Here is a 16,981-nt window from a genome sequence, read left to right on the forward strand (position 1 = left end):
TGGGAATAAAAAACATTGTTAAATTTTAAAAAAATAAATAAAAACTGTCAATTTTGAATTGCATTGCTTGCCTTGAATTGTACAGATGTACCAAATAAAGTGTCTGATGGGTGTGCTTGATCTGATGTAAGCAGACTACGTACTTTTCTCATCTTCATAGGAACCTCCTGAGCTGTTGCTGTAGCGGGACTCCAGCCTGTTATGCGCCCTGGCCCGGCTGTAACACCTCCCCACAAACGCACGCACACACACATTATTATCATGCTGACATGCATACGTTGATTAATTAAAAAAATAATTATAATACTGACCGCTCTTCATTCTCCCTGACCATTTTGTTTTCATCGGAGTCTGCAAGGTTATCCTGTCCCACCACCACCGTGTTGCTGCTGGAGGTGGTACCTACACGCACACACAAACAAAAGCACGTGCGTCATATCCAAGCATTATGCAGGAAGCGAGGAAGGCGGCGCTGGGTCTGACCCGTCTGCGACGTGGATGCCTTGTTGCTGGCGGCAAATCGGTAAAAAGGCGGGTTGTCGCAGTGCAGCACCACGGGGTTGACTGGGTCGGTCTGCTGAAGCTCAAACAGGAGCTCCTCCATGGTCTGGATGGTGTTGTTGCGACACAAGTAGATCACCACCTTCTTGATCTGGAAACGCAAACGCTGATCATCAGCAGGCAGCCAGCAACACCATCATCTCTGCAAATTTCCGCACAATACTTCTACGACTACAACAACAACAACAACTTCTACTACCATTGCTACAACTTAATTAATAGTACTGTATTACTAACTACAACATAGCTACAATTTTTTATCCTAGGATTACCGCCTCTTTTACTACTACCGCAACTACTATTGTCTGCCTATAAGAAGTTTGTGGGTACTACTACTACTACTACTTCCGTGAACTTCTGGCATGAGCATGACATAGCGGTTCAGGAGTGAGTTTACTGACATAAGGCAAGAGTGTGGTGTCACTGCTGACTCCACACAAGCTGATGAGGAACTGCAGGGTGATCCTCAGGTTGTTGCTCCAGCGTTCATTTGACACCAAAGCGTTCCAAGCGCTCTCCATCTCCGGCCCGGGCACCTCATCTCCGTACTGTGATAACAAAAGAGGACAGACGTCTTGTTTAAAAACTGGAAAGTGCAGACACACAGTCCAGTACGGCGCATCCCACCTTGGCCGTCATGAACATGAGGTTGTTGAGCACCAGCGAGGTGGCCTGAAGGCAGCCCCAGCCATTGCCCCTGAGGAAGAGCGACACGCCGGCCAGACTCGGGGCCGGGCCGCGGGAGACCTCCTCGTCAGGCGTGCAGGGGCTGGAGGCGGGCGGCAGGAGGCCCGTGTCCACCAGTTCCATGTTGCCCAGCCAAGGTAGAAGGTAGGACAGCATGATCTGACGGCCATTGGAATGGGTGCTCGGGAAGCGCTGGCTCACCTCTGCGCCCCAAACCACGCACGCACAAGAAATGTTACAAAGATGATACTGACAGGATGATGATGATGAAGACATTGTCCGCACCATAATGTATGTTCTTCAACTACGTATTTACTTCTACAAATACAGCAAGACTACTACGTCATGTGCGGCATGTATATTACTGACCAGAAAAAAGAGGCAGAGTGAGCTCTGGGTACATGCTGGCCAGCTGATTGGAGAGCTGCGACAGGTTGACACTGTAGAGAGGCGGCAGAGGCCCGTGTGTCCCGTACAAGATGTTCCCGGGCTTTTGCTCCACCATGCGCTTGGAGTATGCGCACAGCTTGGATTCCAGCACCTGAACATGAACGCCATCATATCAGATCATATACCGTATGTCTGTTATGTCAAGCAGCAGATTATAATGAATACACACGCACTTGCATCAGCTGCATGGAGATCTCGTAGATTTCCCTGCTGGTATCTGATGCCTTGAACAGCACCAGGTTGAGCAGCGTCACCAGGTCACATGGGTAGTTCCTAGCCAGTTGACAGGAATTTTTATTTTAAAATTTTTAGATTTTCAGAAATATGTATAAAACATAAGTCAATAAATAATTGCAAATGTCAATCAATTAATGGATTTTTTTCATTCAATTATTAATTAATTGATTGAAATAAAGTCAACAGTATTTTTAATAGGTTTCATTATTAAATTATATTAAATAATTAAATTGAATAATTACTAATGTCATTCTTTAAAGATAATTTTTTAATACATTTTATGACTTAGTTAAGATGAAATAATTGAACAAAAGCATCAAATAAAATCTGTGACAGTACCGTACTTCATTGAGGAGCAGAAGCAGGACAATCGTACCTGTTCCCGCACACGGCGGCGATGGCCTTAAAGCATCCGGACGCCAGCTGGTAGGATCCGGTGAAGCAGCGGTCCACAACCCAGTTGAAAAGGTTACTCTGGTCTGGGTTTAGCTCCAGCAGCAGAATCACCACCTCACAGCCGAGACGGTGAACCTGCGGCAGGACCAAACAAGCAGTCAGGAAAAATCTGGAGTGTGTGCTCCTTCTACCACCACTAGATAATTTTCTTCTAGTATTATCAGTAGTACACACTATTACTGTATTACTCAGACGTACCCGCTTGTCATGGCAGGCCAAGATATTGTCCAACCATTTGTAGAGGTAGCCGTCGGTGGACAAACCCACGTTGTCGAACACGGGACCGCAACACAGGACGGCGGACATGGCCTGGGTGAGAGAAAACAAAACGTCAGCGCCGTCAAATGAGGTTAAGAAGGAGAAGAGAAAATAACTTGGGGTCTTCTATCCATCACAACTGACCTTGAGAGCACAGTACTGGTAACGAGTGATCTGCTGGTTGCGGTCACTGTAACGGTCCAGCGGCGTGAACATGACGCTGAAGGGCCCGGCCCACTGGCTGAATAGGATGAAGAGGTGATGGCGGAGAGACTGCTGCGGGAACAGGAGGCGACGATGCTGGACTAGACACACAACATCAGAGGCAATATTTAATACTGCTATGGATACAACTACAGCTTGAAAAACTACTGTTTCTTAAACACCTTCGTTTTTTTCATCTTCGCCTCGTCCCACGATGACACTTTAATTAATACTACCCCTTTGATGACTACAATTTGCGCACTTGTGGTATTATTGTGCAACTTACCAGGCACGCACTGGATGAGGTTGGCCACCATGCCACTAAAGTGAGCTCTGATGTCTTTGAGTACGTCCATCTCCTTCTCATTCTCCGCTTCAAGGAGCATCCGCGTCAGGTCCACGTACTCCAGGAACAAGGCCCCCAGTGCCATGGAGTCACGCTCCAGAGCCCCGTTGGTGCTGCGGACCAGCGGGAAGATGTCGTTATTTCAGCCAAAATGGTCATTGTTCCACCATAGCTATGGTATGCGCCACAGTAGCCAAAACAAATCACACAGTCATTTGACACATGGACAAATGTGGTTACATATAATTTCATCTCATACAGTACTTGTGGTTGCTGTTTTATTGCACCTGTCACTGATGACTCCTGCGTTGGCCAACAATTCAAAGATTCTCAGCAGCTGCAGCCTGAGAAGATCCCTCCTCTCTCGTCGCTTTTTGTTCTGAAAGTCGCACGTACATTTTAAAATGTCATTACGAAGTCACCTTTGCCTGAGAGTAACTCGGGCGTCCTCATGTTCTTTTACCTCAGGTCGACGTTCCAGCGCCTCCTTCATGAGCGGATGGAGTTCTTCCATGAGTTCTCTGGAAAAACATACCGCAAGATGAGAAGAAGACACACAGGGGCTGGGCGAGATACTCTTAAAATAAAATCGCTCATCCTTTAGGACGTCATACCTGAAGACGAGCGCGTTTGTACAGCCGAAGCCCAACACCAGAGACTCTGTGATCTCCAGACTCTCGACTCTCATCAGTGGAACGAGCTGCTTCAAAAGCCAGGCGACTGATGGAGTGCCAATGACCTGAGAAATATGAGAACTCATCTTATTAATATGAGTGAAAACAACATGGAAATGTCACTGATGTTATAGTTTAGTCCAAGAAATGCATGCATCTCATTATCCGAATGCAGGAAGCCGGATTGACATGATGGTCAAGCACACACCTTATTGTCGTAGGTGACACTGCCGTCGGGCGTGGTGGCCATAATCTCAGGTGTGGACGCTCGGAGGTGTCCCGGCGACATGATGCTGGGCTTGGCCACCCCGAGACACAGGATGAGGTAGTTTCGCCACAGAGACATGGAGTTGTCGCTGGAGCTGGCCGTGCTGGTCTTCTTCGCGTTCACTGGGCTGCTGTTTGAACAAGAAAAGAGTACATGTTGGGAAAAATAAATGCATTCAATTTCTTCCAAGGGTCAATAAGCGACACCAAAGCTAGTGTGTGTACTTACTTGGGGTCGACGAGTGGCAGCAGCAGCTGCACCCGCGTGAAGGCGTAGGGCCAAGCGTAGCCCAAGGCCACAGGGCAGTGCTTTGGAAGGTGCTCTTGGCGCAGGAAAATGTGCAGGCACAACACCCAGGGGTCTTTCAGGCACTGGGCGAAGATCCACACGTGGCTTGGGCTCTTCACGTCATAGGAGCTGCTCACCAGCCTTGCCGTCCACTCCACCAGCCACTGTAGGTCCACGTGGTGGCTCATGGGTAAAGTGGACTGCAAGGATAAAAGCGTTCAGAGAGAGAGGCTGCGTGTGGGATGATGATGACAGCGGTGGTCCGAGTGTCACGTACCGAGTCGGAGATGGCCACGTGGACGAAGCTGTCCATCACAGCCGGACTCAGCTGGTCCATGATTTCGATCATGGGTTTGTCGTCATCCTGCAGGACGGAAAACGGATTTTTTTTTCACTTCAGTTTTTCAAGCAGATGACACAAAGGAGTGGTGTCTTTAAGATTAAGCAATACAGGAAATCAGGAGGGAAGCAAAAGCAAGGAGACAAGATGAAGTGAACAACGTTGTGTGTGTACCTCAGCGTGTCCGAGCGCGGTGAATAGGCATCTAATCTCTCGGAGCACTCCCACAGCCAGCTTCCTGGTGCTAATCTGACACGAGCAGAGCAGTAGCAAAGCCAGACCTTCCACGGCGTGGAGCACTGAGCAGTGCGGGCTTCGCTCAGACATTCTGGGGCTCGCCTGAGTGAAAAGCGAGGGGACAAAATTGAGGCTGTGTTCCAAATCACCCTCTATCCACTATATAATGTCTTTCACAGAAAGCTGGCCATTTCGCAGTGCTATTCAAATATGGAGTGAGTACTGGGGTGTCATGAGAGACACGTTTAATTTGGCACCATGCCCGTGAAAACACAAGTAGCACAAATCATTTTTCCCATTGTAATGAACAGAAATGTCAATAATTCATTCCAGCCTTCCCTCCCAAAACATTTTTAGTTTGTCAACAAGAAAATTAGCTCTCTATTATATTGTACTTCATAAAAATACACAGCAATGGCATACGTTTTATGAAGCAGTTATTTGACCGTAAATTCAATGAGAATTTTCATTTGTCTGTAGGAGATTCGCAATAAGCTGGTGAGCTTTCGTTAGACAAAAAAATGAGTTAATAATTCCAAGCATCATCAAAGTCAAGTTGAGAGCAGAAACAATAAAGAGAAGCTTCTGAGACAAACCTCCACGCCACCTCGCATCTTCCCCTGGAGCTGCAGTGCCAGCCTCCACTGCGTGAGCAGCTGCAGCAGGAGTTTTACCGACGCGTCCTGAAGACCCTGCTGGGTGTCTTGGACTTCACGCAACAAGAAATGTGTGTAACCGAAGAGCACGTCTTCCCTCCAGTCGGAGAAATCCAGCAAGAGGCTCTGAAGGGAGTTCTGGGAAATAAGACGCAGCTCGTCGTCCATGTGCACTGTGAGCCTGAGGACAGACAACACAAGGAAGAGAAATAAAGAAGAGCAGGAGTTCCGCGTTGTTGCAACTTAATTTGCAATTCACGTGTAATATGTCCGGTCAGATTTGTTTGATTAGATTTTTAAACGGAAAAAGAAAATCTGATATAGACATTAAATCATAATTGGGCCCTGTCACACATGTTAGCCCACCGTGAAAGAAGGTCGATGAGCTCGGGTTTGGACATTCCGTCAGGGAGGATGCGAGGAATGGCGGCGACACACGTCCGGAACAGGTCAATTTTAGGCTTCCTTTCACCGCTGTCCGAGATGAAAAGCAACATGAAACATACATATTACCAAACAATTGATGATTATTCGGTTTTGATAATTCATTTAAATATCAATTAATTAAAAGTGGCTGAAATATTAATTACATTTCAGAATATGAAATAGATTGCATAATCCATTTGCAATTTTTTTTTTTTAAATGAGGAAACTCGCAACTTGAAAAACTCAATTTGGGACATTGAACAGTCCCACTGTATTTTATTTCTGGTATTTTCCAGTGCTCAATAAAATAAAAGTAAAACAAAAAAAAAGACACTGAGGAACAGTTTTAAATTGTAAAAAAAAAAAAAAAAAAAAAAAAGGAATACCTCTATATAAGATAGAATGGTTACCTACACTATATAATAATTGTGACACATACGTGATCATGTCCTCTGGTTCTTTGTTGAGCATCTGGGCGCTTGTGAGCATCATGCAGCGGCCCACTTCCTTGTCCAGGTGCCTGAGGATGTTATCCAGGGCTTTGCGCACCTGCGAGTAGTACAACGACATGCCTATGAGCTTGGCCTCCTCCTCTGTGAGGGTCTTGCTGAGGTAGGTCTTCTTCTTCTTGAGGGAGTTGCCCGAGGGCAGCGTGGCGCCCGTGTTGGGCATGGGAGGCTCGCCGTCTTTCTGCTGCAGGGCGTCGGCGATGACCAGGAAAGCTCGCAGGCCAATGTTCATACGCTGAGAAAGAACGGAGACAAAGTCATGACTAGAGATAATGTGTCAGTTTCACAACATGATTATCGGGAACAAAATGATCATGATTTTTGATAGGCGGCGTGAGATATGGCATACCATCCAATCGCTGTATCGACAACAACAATGTCTTGTTGGTGAAAAATAGAAAAAAAACATCTATCCAATAAAAGTAAGTCATACCTCTGGGTTGAGGCTGAAAGCTTTGGCAGGCTTCCCCACACTCAGAAGATCAAATATAATCTCCTTCATAGCAAAGTCCAGCCTCTCCTGAGCACAAACAGATGTCACAGGTGTTGAAACACATGCACAGTAGTCATGTCATTGTCAACTTTGAGAATAGCTCACACACCTGCGCGATAAACTGGATGATCTTGACAAAGATATTGAGTGGCATGTCTCTGGGGACGACGCTGCGACTCCCCTTGGGGAAGAGAGTGGAGGTGATGGATGTCAGGCGGCTGCCATCGGGGGGAATGCAAAAACATGGGAAAGCGTTACAAATAAACAAAAGTGTTCAAATTGACTTCTGGTCAAAGGTACAGTGACACCTTAACGCCTCTGTGGAGATATTGAAGTCTACGCGGAAGCTTAAGAGGTCTTTTTTTTTCAGCTGGTCCCAAACAATGGAATGACCTTTTAAAACTTTTAAAATTTGCCTTAAAACCCATAGTTGTTACTTGGCGTCGAACGCAGGATGAGTTATGATTTTAAAATTGCTGCAGTTGCATTTTTTTAAATGCACAAGATTTCTCCTTTAAGTATGCGTGCATCCTCACCTTTGCGTCGCAGTGTTACTCTCGCACTTGATTCGAATCATGTAAACCCACAGCAGGCGGTAGAGCGACTCCAGTGCCACGCGGGCCATCTTGGGGTCTTTATTCTGCATTCAAATACAATTGAACAATAAGAAAATCGGACAAATCCCCAAATATAATTGAGTTTTTTGTCTTTTTTTACCTTAAGATTTGACAGACAGTTGTTGAGGAAAACGTGCCAGCGGCTGAGGAACAACTGCTTCTGGCTCACGCACAGCAGACACGTCACCAGAGGATACAACGCCTGGTGGACACACACACACACGCACACAAAACGTGAGATTTGCAACGAGTGAAGTGTCGGGCCGTTTACGGTAGCTTTCAACTTTCAGAATTCCTAGTTCACAATGGCAACCAGAGTTTCAAGTAAAAGTTACCCTAATCCTAAACCCTAACCCCCCTAAATCTAAACCATAACCCCTAAGCCCCTAACGCTCCTCCTCCTGCTTCCTCCTCGTCGAAAGATAAGCGTCTGCATGTTGCAGTAAGTAGCCGTACAAATTGCTGCTAATGAGGAGGAGGGGGAGGAAGAGAAGGAGGAGGCGTCTCACCAGGGAGTGCTTCTTCCGGGAGGACAGGTCCAGCGTGGTGTCGTACAAGCTCTCCACAAAGTTGCGCAGGCACGGCACGTTCACCTCGTTCTTCACCGTCTGCAAGAGGAACAGACGATTAAGAGAAACAAACTAACAGATGATGTCAGTGTTAGTTAATCTTTACTGAGTCAAGGCACACATTTTTTTTTCATTAGAAAAAGTCACAACGTGGCACAACACAAATGATTATTTTGTACTATTAAAAGAAAATGACAAATGATGAACTATGGCCCTTAAGCAACTGCTTAATAAATAATAGTTGACACTAAAGTGGTCACTCACAGCAGCAACGGGTACGAGAATCTCCACAAAGAGTCCGGCGAGCGAGTGCTTAACATCCTTGTCCTTCACCTCCAGGAAATACTGCGCGCACTCCTAAGGGCACAGCAATTAGTTCCCCCACGCCAAGTGTCACGCAAATGGATTTCTGATTGTTACCTGCATGAACTGGAAAGAGGCCTCGAAGTCCTCCACTGGGTACATTTTGATACGGAAGAACTTGAGGCCCATGATGAGGCTGATGGTGGACTGCAGGACGTAAGGGCTCTGCTCCTTCTGACGCAGTTCCTTCAGCTCCGAGATGAACTTCTTTCTCACGGCCGGGAACCTGGACGGGAATAAATAAATCCAAAACCATGTGTGTCTTTTCCTTCCTTCATTCATTCATTCCTCACTGCCAGTCCAAAAATGCTTTTGAATTCACTTTCTTTTTTTTTACCCTGATTTGCCATTATTCACAGTAGCTGTGAAAAAAAATACCTTGATTAAAAAGTATGTTTTATATACAGTACATTCGGCACATACTTTGGGAAATTCTCCATCCCTAATTTGTTGAGTTTGTGATGTTTGTGACAGGCAACACAGGGAGATGTGTATCGACATGGCGCCGCCGGGCTATATTTAGAAAGGCATGTGGAGGATGGGTGAAGGTGGGTGTGGGTTTGTGGAAGAGGGAATGTGCATATGTGGGTGCACGCGCGCTGGACTGCAGGGTTTGTACTGCAGCCGTTGTGAGAGAACAAAACGCAAACACGGCAGAGCGGCACAAACGCACAGACATGCTCTTCGTAAATAATACAGAGCAAAATACATTAAAGTGAAGAGTGAAGTACCTCGACTGGGCTACCACTCCCACCACTTCCGCGTAGAGGTCCGCCACGATGTGCATGTTGCCGGTGTTGGGTCCGAGATACCTGAAACACAATTTGGATGTGCATGACGACGTTCTCTATTTTGTGGATATAATGGACATCATGCGGACAGACGTACTGGGACACTACTCCAACCGCTTTGGCAATAGTCACAATTCTTTTGCCTACAAAGTGTATTTAACATGGATGGACACTGCGAGTCCAAGCGTCTAGTTCCCTTTTCATTTTTTTTTTCCAGTCTATTTCCATGAAAATTTCCAATGACATATATCAGAAAGAAATGCCCAAATATTAAATGTTACATAATTGATATATTTTATGAATAAAATATGCCAGATCTGCCGCTCCCTTACCCTTCCTTATATTTGAAGTGCTTGAAGGCCAAGTTGATCACTTCCTGAATGAGACCATCCAGGAGGGGATGCAGCGGGATCTGAACGAGGGGGTGAAAAGGATGAGTCCGACGGTCATGATAAGTCTGTGGCCGCGTCGCACACGTAAAACTCACCTGCTTCAAAACTTCTATGAGCACCAGCGAGAAGATGAAGTCGATGGCCAAATCCCTCCGCTCCAGCAAATAGTCCTTCTGCTGCTCATCGCTGAGACACGTACGTAAATAAAAACAAACCAAAAAAACTCTAAACACTAAAACAGCAACTCTTCCATGATCAAGAAAAAATTAATTTGGAATGTTTATTTATACCTAAAATTGATAGATTAAAATGTTTTTATTCATTTGGATTCGCCATATTTTTGCCCATGAAATTGTTTCATTTCAACTTCTCTGGGCTCCAAAAGGGACAGGAGCCAAAAAGAGGTTCGACGAGCTTTTCAAGCAGCCGTGCGAGCGCAGCGGCTTTGCTCACTTTTTCGATTTGGTGTTGGCCCGCGGTCGATACTCGTGCGACTCGTCCTCCAGGCCGTTCTGTCGCTTGTACCAATCGAAGAGCGTCCTGAGGATGGAGGGCAGGCAGTACTCTGCCAGGGAGCTCATGCTGCTGATCAGCTGCAAATACAAACACGGAGCGAGCGAGCGGGGAGGGGGGAGGAGAAAGAGTGGCGTGATTGACTGGTTCCATTTTTGTTGGTGGTGGTGATGTCATTGTCGCGTGTGCCAAAACCTGGTCAAACTGTGGATCCTCTCCCCTCTGCAGAGACTTGTTGAGCGGCTTCTCCTATAAAAAAAAAAAAAAAAAACAACACATAAGAAATTTGGGTTTCGTATATTAAAAAAAAAAAAACTTTAGTTTTCACTTGCTTGTACTTTTATTGTGTTGAGATTTTATATGAAAAAAGCATCCATGTTTTTTTAAGGCTGAAACCTGGGCCGGAATAATTAACTGACATAATCCCGCGTTCACAGGAATTTCTCTGCTTGTGACTTTCCTGGACTACAATGCGCCAATACACAATAAACGGAGGTTCACTGGACATATTTGTGAAGAATTTATTATGATGCTTGTTTTGAAACAGCATCATTGCGCACTATGAAAACACTAAGTCCAGTTAAACTCTGCCAAGTGCATTCTGGGAGGAGACAGGCACCTGACAAGCGGATAGAGATGCCGCTTGGTCTGCGTTAACATTAAAGAACATTGATCCAGACTTCCTGCTGTAAAAAGTAAACCACTCTATCTTTCTCGATCGTGCATCGGCTCACCAACGGCTCCGCCATGATGATGCGGATCTTGCGCTCAGACAGCAGCGTGAAGTTGGCGAAAAGGCTCTTGAGGACAAACTCGCCCGGCTTGCTCTCTGGGTCCACGTTGACGGGCGCCATGACGACGGGACCTTTTTTCTCTCCCGGGCTTGCTGTGACAGGCGGGACGGGCGGCTTCAGTCCCACCGGAGAGGCTGGGAAAAGAGGGATGCCAGGACAAAATGTGAGCGTTCGCTGTCTGTTTTTTAACAAGCAATGCTGCGGGGTTGGTCCGGAACACATGACAGAAACACTCATTAGCTCATCATTTGAGTAGAAGTCGAAATCAGCTTAAGATACTACCATGACACGATGTAGAGCAGAAGCACTTACGGCCGCAAGGATCCACGATGCATGCTGACTACTAAATGCATTTTCTTTTCGTTTTCACAAATGAATTCCTCAACTATGACCTTTGCTTTCAGCGGTAGTGTAGAGGTGAGAGAACACTAATTACTAAACAGGTCAGCCCCCACTCCCCCCAGGCAGGCCCCTGTTTTCATGAAACATGATCGCTCATGCCACCAGGACAACATGCGCTCACATGATCCCCCCCGCCCCGAGGGCTTACCAAGACCCTTGATGAAGCTAATGACACTAGCCCTGCTCCACCTAGCAGGCACTTCCATGATGCAGGTGGTAAGATGGTCCGAGAAAGAAAAATGGGCAAAGAAGAAAGACCGAGACAGGTGGAGCCTAAAGTCTGTACAGTACAGTCTTCATAATGGACCAAAAGTAGAAGATCCTGACTGGAGATACGTGAATCAGAAAGACGTTTTTATCCAGCTTGTCCGGCATGGCTAACCAAAGCTAAAGGTGAGGAGCTCCATCATCTCATAGGGAAGGTAAACAAAATCCAGAGAGTCTCATGACAGCACATTTAATCCCCGAGGCGAGGCGAAGATGAGCTCAGCTTGGGTGAAAGTATTCCCGTCGACCACAAGGCATGGTCAAACGATCTCCTCGCTGCATACGCCAGGCCGGATCAGAAGTGGCGCAGCACCACAGAAACACGTGAACCTTCGGACCAGTCACAGAGTTTCGGCTTTATTTCCAACTTGCCACCTCCACTTCGCGATCCGCAGCTGACGACTGGAAAATCAACTGGAAACACATTGCTGGGGGTTTTCAAACTGTCCCCAAGTCGCGTTCCGAGTCCCCTTGTGGAGATTGACCAGAAGAATTTCAACACTGCCCTAAGAGAAGCACTAGGAAGGAGGGGGGCGAGCTATATTTAGAGCACCACTCCCACCATCAGCCCCCCTTCGCCCACACTACTCATACACAAGTGTACACATGCAAATATAGACGTGCAAAACTAAGTCATTTGGACCAACTACAAAGGAAACCGCAGCAATAATCAAATGCAGCAGATGCAAATACCGGCTATTAATGGCTAAGCTAGTTTAGCCAGACAGGGGAACCTCGCTCCAGCACTTTAAACCAGGGACTGTCAAAGTTTTGTGTCAGGGAAGAAGATTTTTTTCAAAGGATCTCCTATTCACCGTAATGCCATTTAAATGTATTATGTTCTAGATTAAAAAAATACTTCATGCCGCGGTTCATGGACCGTTGAGGCCAGTATAACCCAGCTTGAGAACCAGTGCTTTGAACCACGCTGTGTTGTAAATAACATGCAAACCTTTGGACAAAGTATATACCGGGATCTTCAATCCTGTTCCTTGAGGTCCGTTGCCCTGCCTTTTTTTCCCATCGCTCCCTGCTGCAACACATCTGATCAGATAATCAGCAAGGTCTGCAGAAGCTGGATGACCATCCTGACCATCAGGTGTGTTGTACCATGGACAGGACAGCGGCACTCGGGGAACAGGATTGACAACCCCTGGTATATATCATAGCTCAGACGTCGTCCGGCATTTCTTTCGGTTTTTGCTTTCTACCGCAGGTCGTTTAGGCGGCCAACCAACAGAAGCAATCAACAGGCTCGCTCTGCCGGTTTCTGTCGAGTAACGACACAGTTAGATCACACCAGGAAGAGGAAGTGGGAAATAAAGGCGCGGGAAGCTGATGGGGAAGCCACAGATAACCATGGCGCGAGATCTTTCACGTCATGCAGATGTAAAGAATAAAGACTAGCTAGCCTTGTGAGCTAATGTGCCCTAATTCGTCATCAAATACAAATGTCGTGTTTGTTCATGAGTCACCAACCTTGGTCAACTCGACTGTCCCTTGCTGATGAAAACTCTTTTTATGTATGCAGGCTTGGGACAGGTGTAAGTGTAACCGATCAGCTTCCTTTTAAGTAAACTTACGGCACGCTACTCACAGTTGGTATTCCATCTATGTAACAACCGGGCCTGACCCAGTTTGGCTTCGGAAATCAGATGAGATTGGTCTTACAAAGAATAGTACGGTTACCTAAATGATGTAGATAGTGCACCTGGTCCAGCCAGCAGACTTAAGGCGCAGATGAGCTTCACAATTCAAGCCCATGTTGCTGGCAAAGCCAAAACAGATGGAATGGACAAATGGACCCAAAAAGCGTGTGGATGAAAGAACTTGACAAAGACAAAAATACCAGACATTTTCCCTCCAGTTATAGTGCGCCTGAATGAGTTTCATAACAAAATAAATAAATAAATAAATAAAAGTTTTTGGTATTTTAGTCTCCACTATTTTGTTCATTTTTCCTAAGAAAAACAATCTTGGCCAAATGAGGAGCTGTGTAATTAACATAGCAAAGTGCTGAGGTGTATCCACCGTATCCTCGGCTCACCCCTCATCCACTGTCAGCGCATTACGTAAAGCAGCTCAACGCTGTGACACGGTCCTGTCAAGACTGCCAACTGAAAATACGCAAGATGCAGCACGCGTTTCGAGCTGTCATTACTGGGTGTTACTCACTACCGCCGAAGGACTTGAGCAGAGACTTGAGGCTGATGTCGAAGAAGCCGGAATCCTGCTGGCTGGTCGCCATGGCTGCAGGGGCTACGTCGCCACGGTGACAGACGGTGGAGGATGGGATGAGGCGTTGCGGATGGAAAAGTGCCGGAATGAAAGATGCGTACGCTCGGTGTTGCTATCTTGCCGGCAAAACAACACCCAGCCTCTCTGTGTTTTGCTCTCTCAGGACAGCGATACACAGATGTCATCGGTTGATGAGAGCAGCCAATCCTCTTAGAGGCCAGTTGGAGGGATAAAGGGAGGGGGAGAGGGAAGGATGGACGGAAAAGGATGGACGGCTAGAGACTCGAGCTTGTAATTTAACCTGGTGCTCTATTTTGCCGTTTACCGTAGTCTTATTTTTAACTCGGTTTCATTGATTAATTCAAGTTTATTTGTCAGGACCTTTTTTTTTTCTTCCCAGAGAATTTATGGAGACGGTGTTCGTAGTTCAAAGTTACTATTTTTCATAAAAGCGACCTACCATATTTTCCAGACTCTAAGCCGCTACTTTTGCCCTCGATTTTGAACCATGCGGCCAATACAACGGTGCAGATTTTCTGTTGATTTTTCTTTCACCGGTAGGGGGCGCTCTATAGCTCAGAAAATACGCTAAATAAATCTTGATTTTTTTTTTTCACTTGTCTGTTCTGTTTTAATTACCAAAATTGTTGCCGTTTTAAAAAGCACAGTTTGAACAATCTGTTTATGTACCTTTTTTTGCGACAAGTCAAGATTTGACTTGCCTTTGAACAGCATAACAATATCCAGCATGTAACGGCCAATCAAAAGGTTTGTTTCTTGAATGCTATGTTAATGCGGAGTCTGGGAAAAACCACGAAGTTGATAGGACGTTATGGAATTGGCAGTCAGTTGATGATGACAAAACACACACACACACACACACTCACACACAGACACACTTAGGCATTCCTCACGCCAGTCTGAGCCAGCTGTGTCAAGAAGACATGAGCGTGTTAACCGATAACCTTAAATAGTCCTCCTGTGCTATGTGACGGTTGAATGCTTAAAACGGCTAATCATGTGTGCGCCGCACATACCTGCCCATCTCACGTGAGCTTTGTGTTTCAGTATGGTGGAAAATAATTGACATTAATGAACTTTGAGTTGATCTAGTCTCAGGTATTTTTTTTTCTAAATAGGCCTGACAACCCCCCCTGACATTCTATCACAGGCCTGCTACCAGCACTTGATGGCGAAAAAGAAGAACATAGTCCTTGTGATGACATGTTAAAGTGAGCAGCCCTGATAAAAATCAAGCCGTTTTTGATGGTGTTGCCATGAACTGCAAATATTGTTGGCCTTTCTAAAAGAGTTGTCATGGGACTGAACAGGAAATGAATGAAATGTAGCTTTCACAAAGTCCTGAGAGCTTGCGCCAGACTCCAGGAATTTCAATATTTTCATTTTTTTGAGGTTGTCCGAGTGGTTGGTCAACTCCTCAAGTTATAAACATACAGAAATGTGAGACTTCTAACAGGTAGAAAAGATTTTACAGCTGGATAAAAATCCAGCTACCTCTTCCCACTACAGATTGTCGGCTAACCTTCACCTCATGAGCACATTTGTATGAGGGCATCCCATTCAAATGAGGTCGCTCATGAATCATCAGTGACTTTTAGTTGGCCCTGGCCAGTGACGCTTTCAATATGATATGTCTGAAGGGAAGTAACATGTAATCACCCACCTACGATGATCCGCGTTCGCCTTCTGGACCTGGACTGGAACTTGGAAAATCTCCCGATGAAGTCGATGGGATCGTACATGTGCAAAGGCAGTGGCAATGAGGCGATGCGCTCCATGACGATCCCATCCTGGCTTATGCTTTGATCACCAAGGTTCGGACCCAGACTTCGACTTTGGGTTTCCTCACCAAGATCCTGATCCAGACATCGGCTTTGGCTTCTCAGGGAGAAGCTGCCACTGTAGTCCGATATTCCGCTTTCAGCCTCAAGGCTGGCGATGCTTCCAAAATCCTCCAATGACATCATTGTCCGGCAAGTCCTTGTCTCAATAGTTTGCCCTTAAAACCTCGTAGTGACCCTTTGATGGAAAAAAACGCATGATGTCTTGAAAGAGAATGATTTAAAAAAATGATTCAGGAAAACCTTTGCGAATAAAAAAAGTGAAGGTTTTGCGTGTTCATTACATTTTCATCTCCTTATACATCCAGCGTCTTCTCACGTTTGAGTCAGTTCCGTCCAACAGAAAGTCACCAGAGTCGAACGAAGGATTCAAGTTTTGTCGACCCGAAAAGTTTGTGCCTTGAGGTGTGCTTTGTTTTCCGAGATCTTCTTTTCTATCAAAGCTCAGCGGACGTCTCAAGCCCGGTCTTTGTTGTCTCGCTCAAGCTTCGAACTCTCTGAGGCGCAATTGCGCTTCCTCAACTCTCAGGTGATGAACAAGGGAGGGATCCAATTCCAAGAGCGCATCGTGATTGGTTGCGTGAAAATGTTTGGGTGGATCTCCTTTCTTCTTCCACTTGCGGCCTTTTTTTCTTGCCTCTTTGGGGAATTTCCAACACTCCCGCAGAACATACGTGAACAACTATTCGCAACACCTGCTTCCCTCTCCTTTTTCGCGCATCCCGCAGCAGTATGGAAGTGTGACAGAATGGCATGCATGCGCAGCCTTGATCTAAACAGCAGACGCATGTGGCATGTGGGTGTGAGTAAGCGTTTGAGTTCCTGCAGCTCACTGGTCGAGGCTGTTTAGCCAGTTACAGTCACCTCAACGTGTTAATGGTGTTGGGTTACTGGGAGCTGACACGCCCCTCAACAAAGAGGGTGGGACGGAGCCAAACACAAACAGGAAAAGCCCTCAACGCCGGAACAGACTCGCAAGTTTGACTATTAAATGTGATAAGCAGATTGAAAAGATAACATGCAAGGCCTCCAGCCCAGACAATTTCACTCGTGGCAAATGTTTCAATCGTTAATCCTGATATA

General features: G+C 46.1%; 1 protein-coding gene across 8 annotated transcripts in view; it reads right to left on the bottom strand.

Annotated features, from left to right (window-relative positions):
- fryb (furry homolog b (Drosophila)) overlaps positions 1 to 16,981 on the bottom strand; it is a 35,405-nt gene that overhangs the window by 13,160 nt on the left and 5,264 nt on the right. For 2 of the 8 annotated variants that reach the window (XM_088279098.1, XM_088279099.1), the window contains exons 1-35: positions 13,974 to 14,238; positions 11,070 to 11,263; positions 10,531 to 10,584; positions 10,276 to 10,415; positions 9,918 to 10,008; positions 9,763 to 9,842; positions 9,371 to 9,451; positions 8,697 to 8,865; positions 8,541 to 8,633; positions 8,217 to 8,315; positions 7,808 to 7,909; positions 7,627 to 7,730; positions 7,200 to 7,308; positions 7,031 to 7,117; positions 6,528 to 6,832; positions 6,029 to 6,136; positions 5,603 to 5,843; positions 4,944 to 5,108; positions 4,707 to 4,793; positions 4,370 to 4,629; positions 4,082 to 4,271; positions 3,814 to 3,938; positions 3,663 to 3,720; positions 3,487 to 3,578; positions 3,140 to 3,312; positions 2,794 to 2,954; positions 2,590 to 2,700; positions 2,312 to 2,466; positions 1,872 to 1,971; positions 1,618 to 1,789; positions 1,189 to 1,451; positions 963 to 1,109; positions 484 to 652; positions 312 to 402; positions 144 to 226 (exon numbers count right to left, since the gene is read on the bottom strand). In XM_088279098.1, the coding sequence (XP_088135224.1) occupies positions 144 to 226; positions 312 to 402; positions 484 to 652; positions 963 to 1,109; positions 1,189 to 1,451; positions 1,618 to 1,789; positions 1,872 to 1,971; positions 2,312 to 2,466; positions 2,590 to 2,700; positions 2,794 to 2,954; positions 3,140 to 3,312; positions 3,487 to 3,578; positions 3,663 to 3,720; positions 3,814 to 3,938; positions 4,082 to 4,271; positions 4,370 to 4,629; positions 4,707 to 4,793; positions 4,944 to 5,108; positions 5,603 to 5,843; positions 6,029 to 6,136; positions 6,528 to 6,832; positions 7,031 to 7,117; positions 7,200 to 7,308; positions 7,627 to 7,730; positions 7,808 to 7,909; positions 8,217 to 8,315; positions 8,541 to 8,633; positions 8,697 to 8,865; positions 9,371 to 9,451; positions 9,763 to 9,842; positions 9,918 to 10,008; positions 10,276 to 10,415; positions 10,531 to 10,584; positions 11,070 to 11,263; positions 13,974 to 14,046 (4,732 nt within the window). In that variant the 5' untranslated portion in view covers positions 14,047 to 14,238. Of the gene's footprint in view, positions 1 to 143; positions 227 to 311; positions 403 to 483; positions 653 to 962; positions 1,110 to 1,188; positions 1,452 to 1,617; positions 1,790 to 1,871; positions 1,972 to 2,311; positions 2,467 to 2,589; positions 2,701 to 2,793; positions 2,955 to 3,139; positions 3,313 to 3,486; positions 3,579 to 3,662; positions 3,721 to 3,813; positions 3,939 to 4,081; positions 4,272 to 4,369; positions 4,630 to 4,706; positions 4,794 to 4,943; positions 5,109 to 5,602; positions 5,844 to 6,028; positions 6,137 to 6,527; positions 6,833 to 7,030; positions 7,118 to 7,199; positions 7,309 to 7,626; positions 7,731 to 7,807; positions 7,910 to 8,216; positions 8,316 to 8,540; positions 8,634 to 8,696; positions 8,866 to 9,370; positions 9,452 to 9,762; positions 10,009 to 10,275; positions 10,416 to 10,530; positions 10,585 to 11,069; positions 11,264 to 13,973; positions 14,240 to 15,720; positions 16,632 to 16,981 lie in introns of those variants that run through there. The other 6 variants (XM_088279094.1, XM_088279092.1, XM_088279095.1 and 3 more) reach the window with 6 other exon arrangements.

This window comes from Idiotropiscis lumnitzeri, chromosome 17, assembly GCF_059441095.1.
Source record: "Idiotropiscis lumnitzeri isolate Australia: NSW breed Sydney's pygmy pipehorse chromosome 17, RoL_Ilum_1.0, whole genome shotgun sequence".
Taxonomy (NCBI): domain Eukaryota; kingdom Metazoa; phylum Chordata; class Actinopteri; order Syngnathiformes; family Syngnathidae; genus Idiotropiscis; species Idiotropiscis lumnitzeri.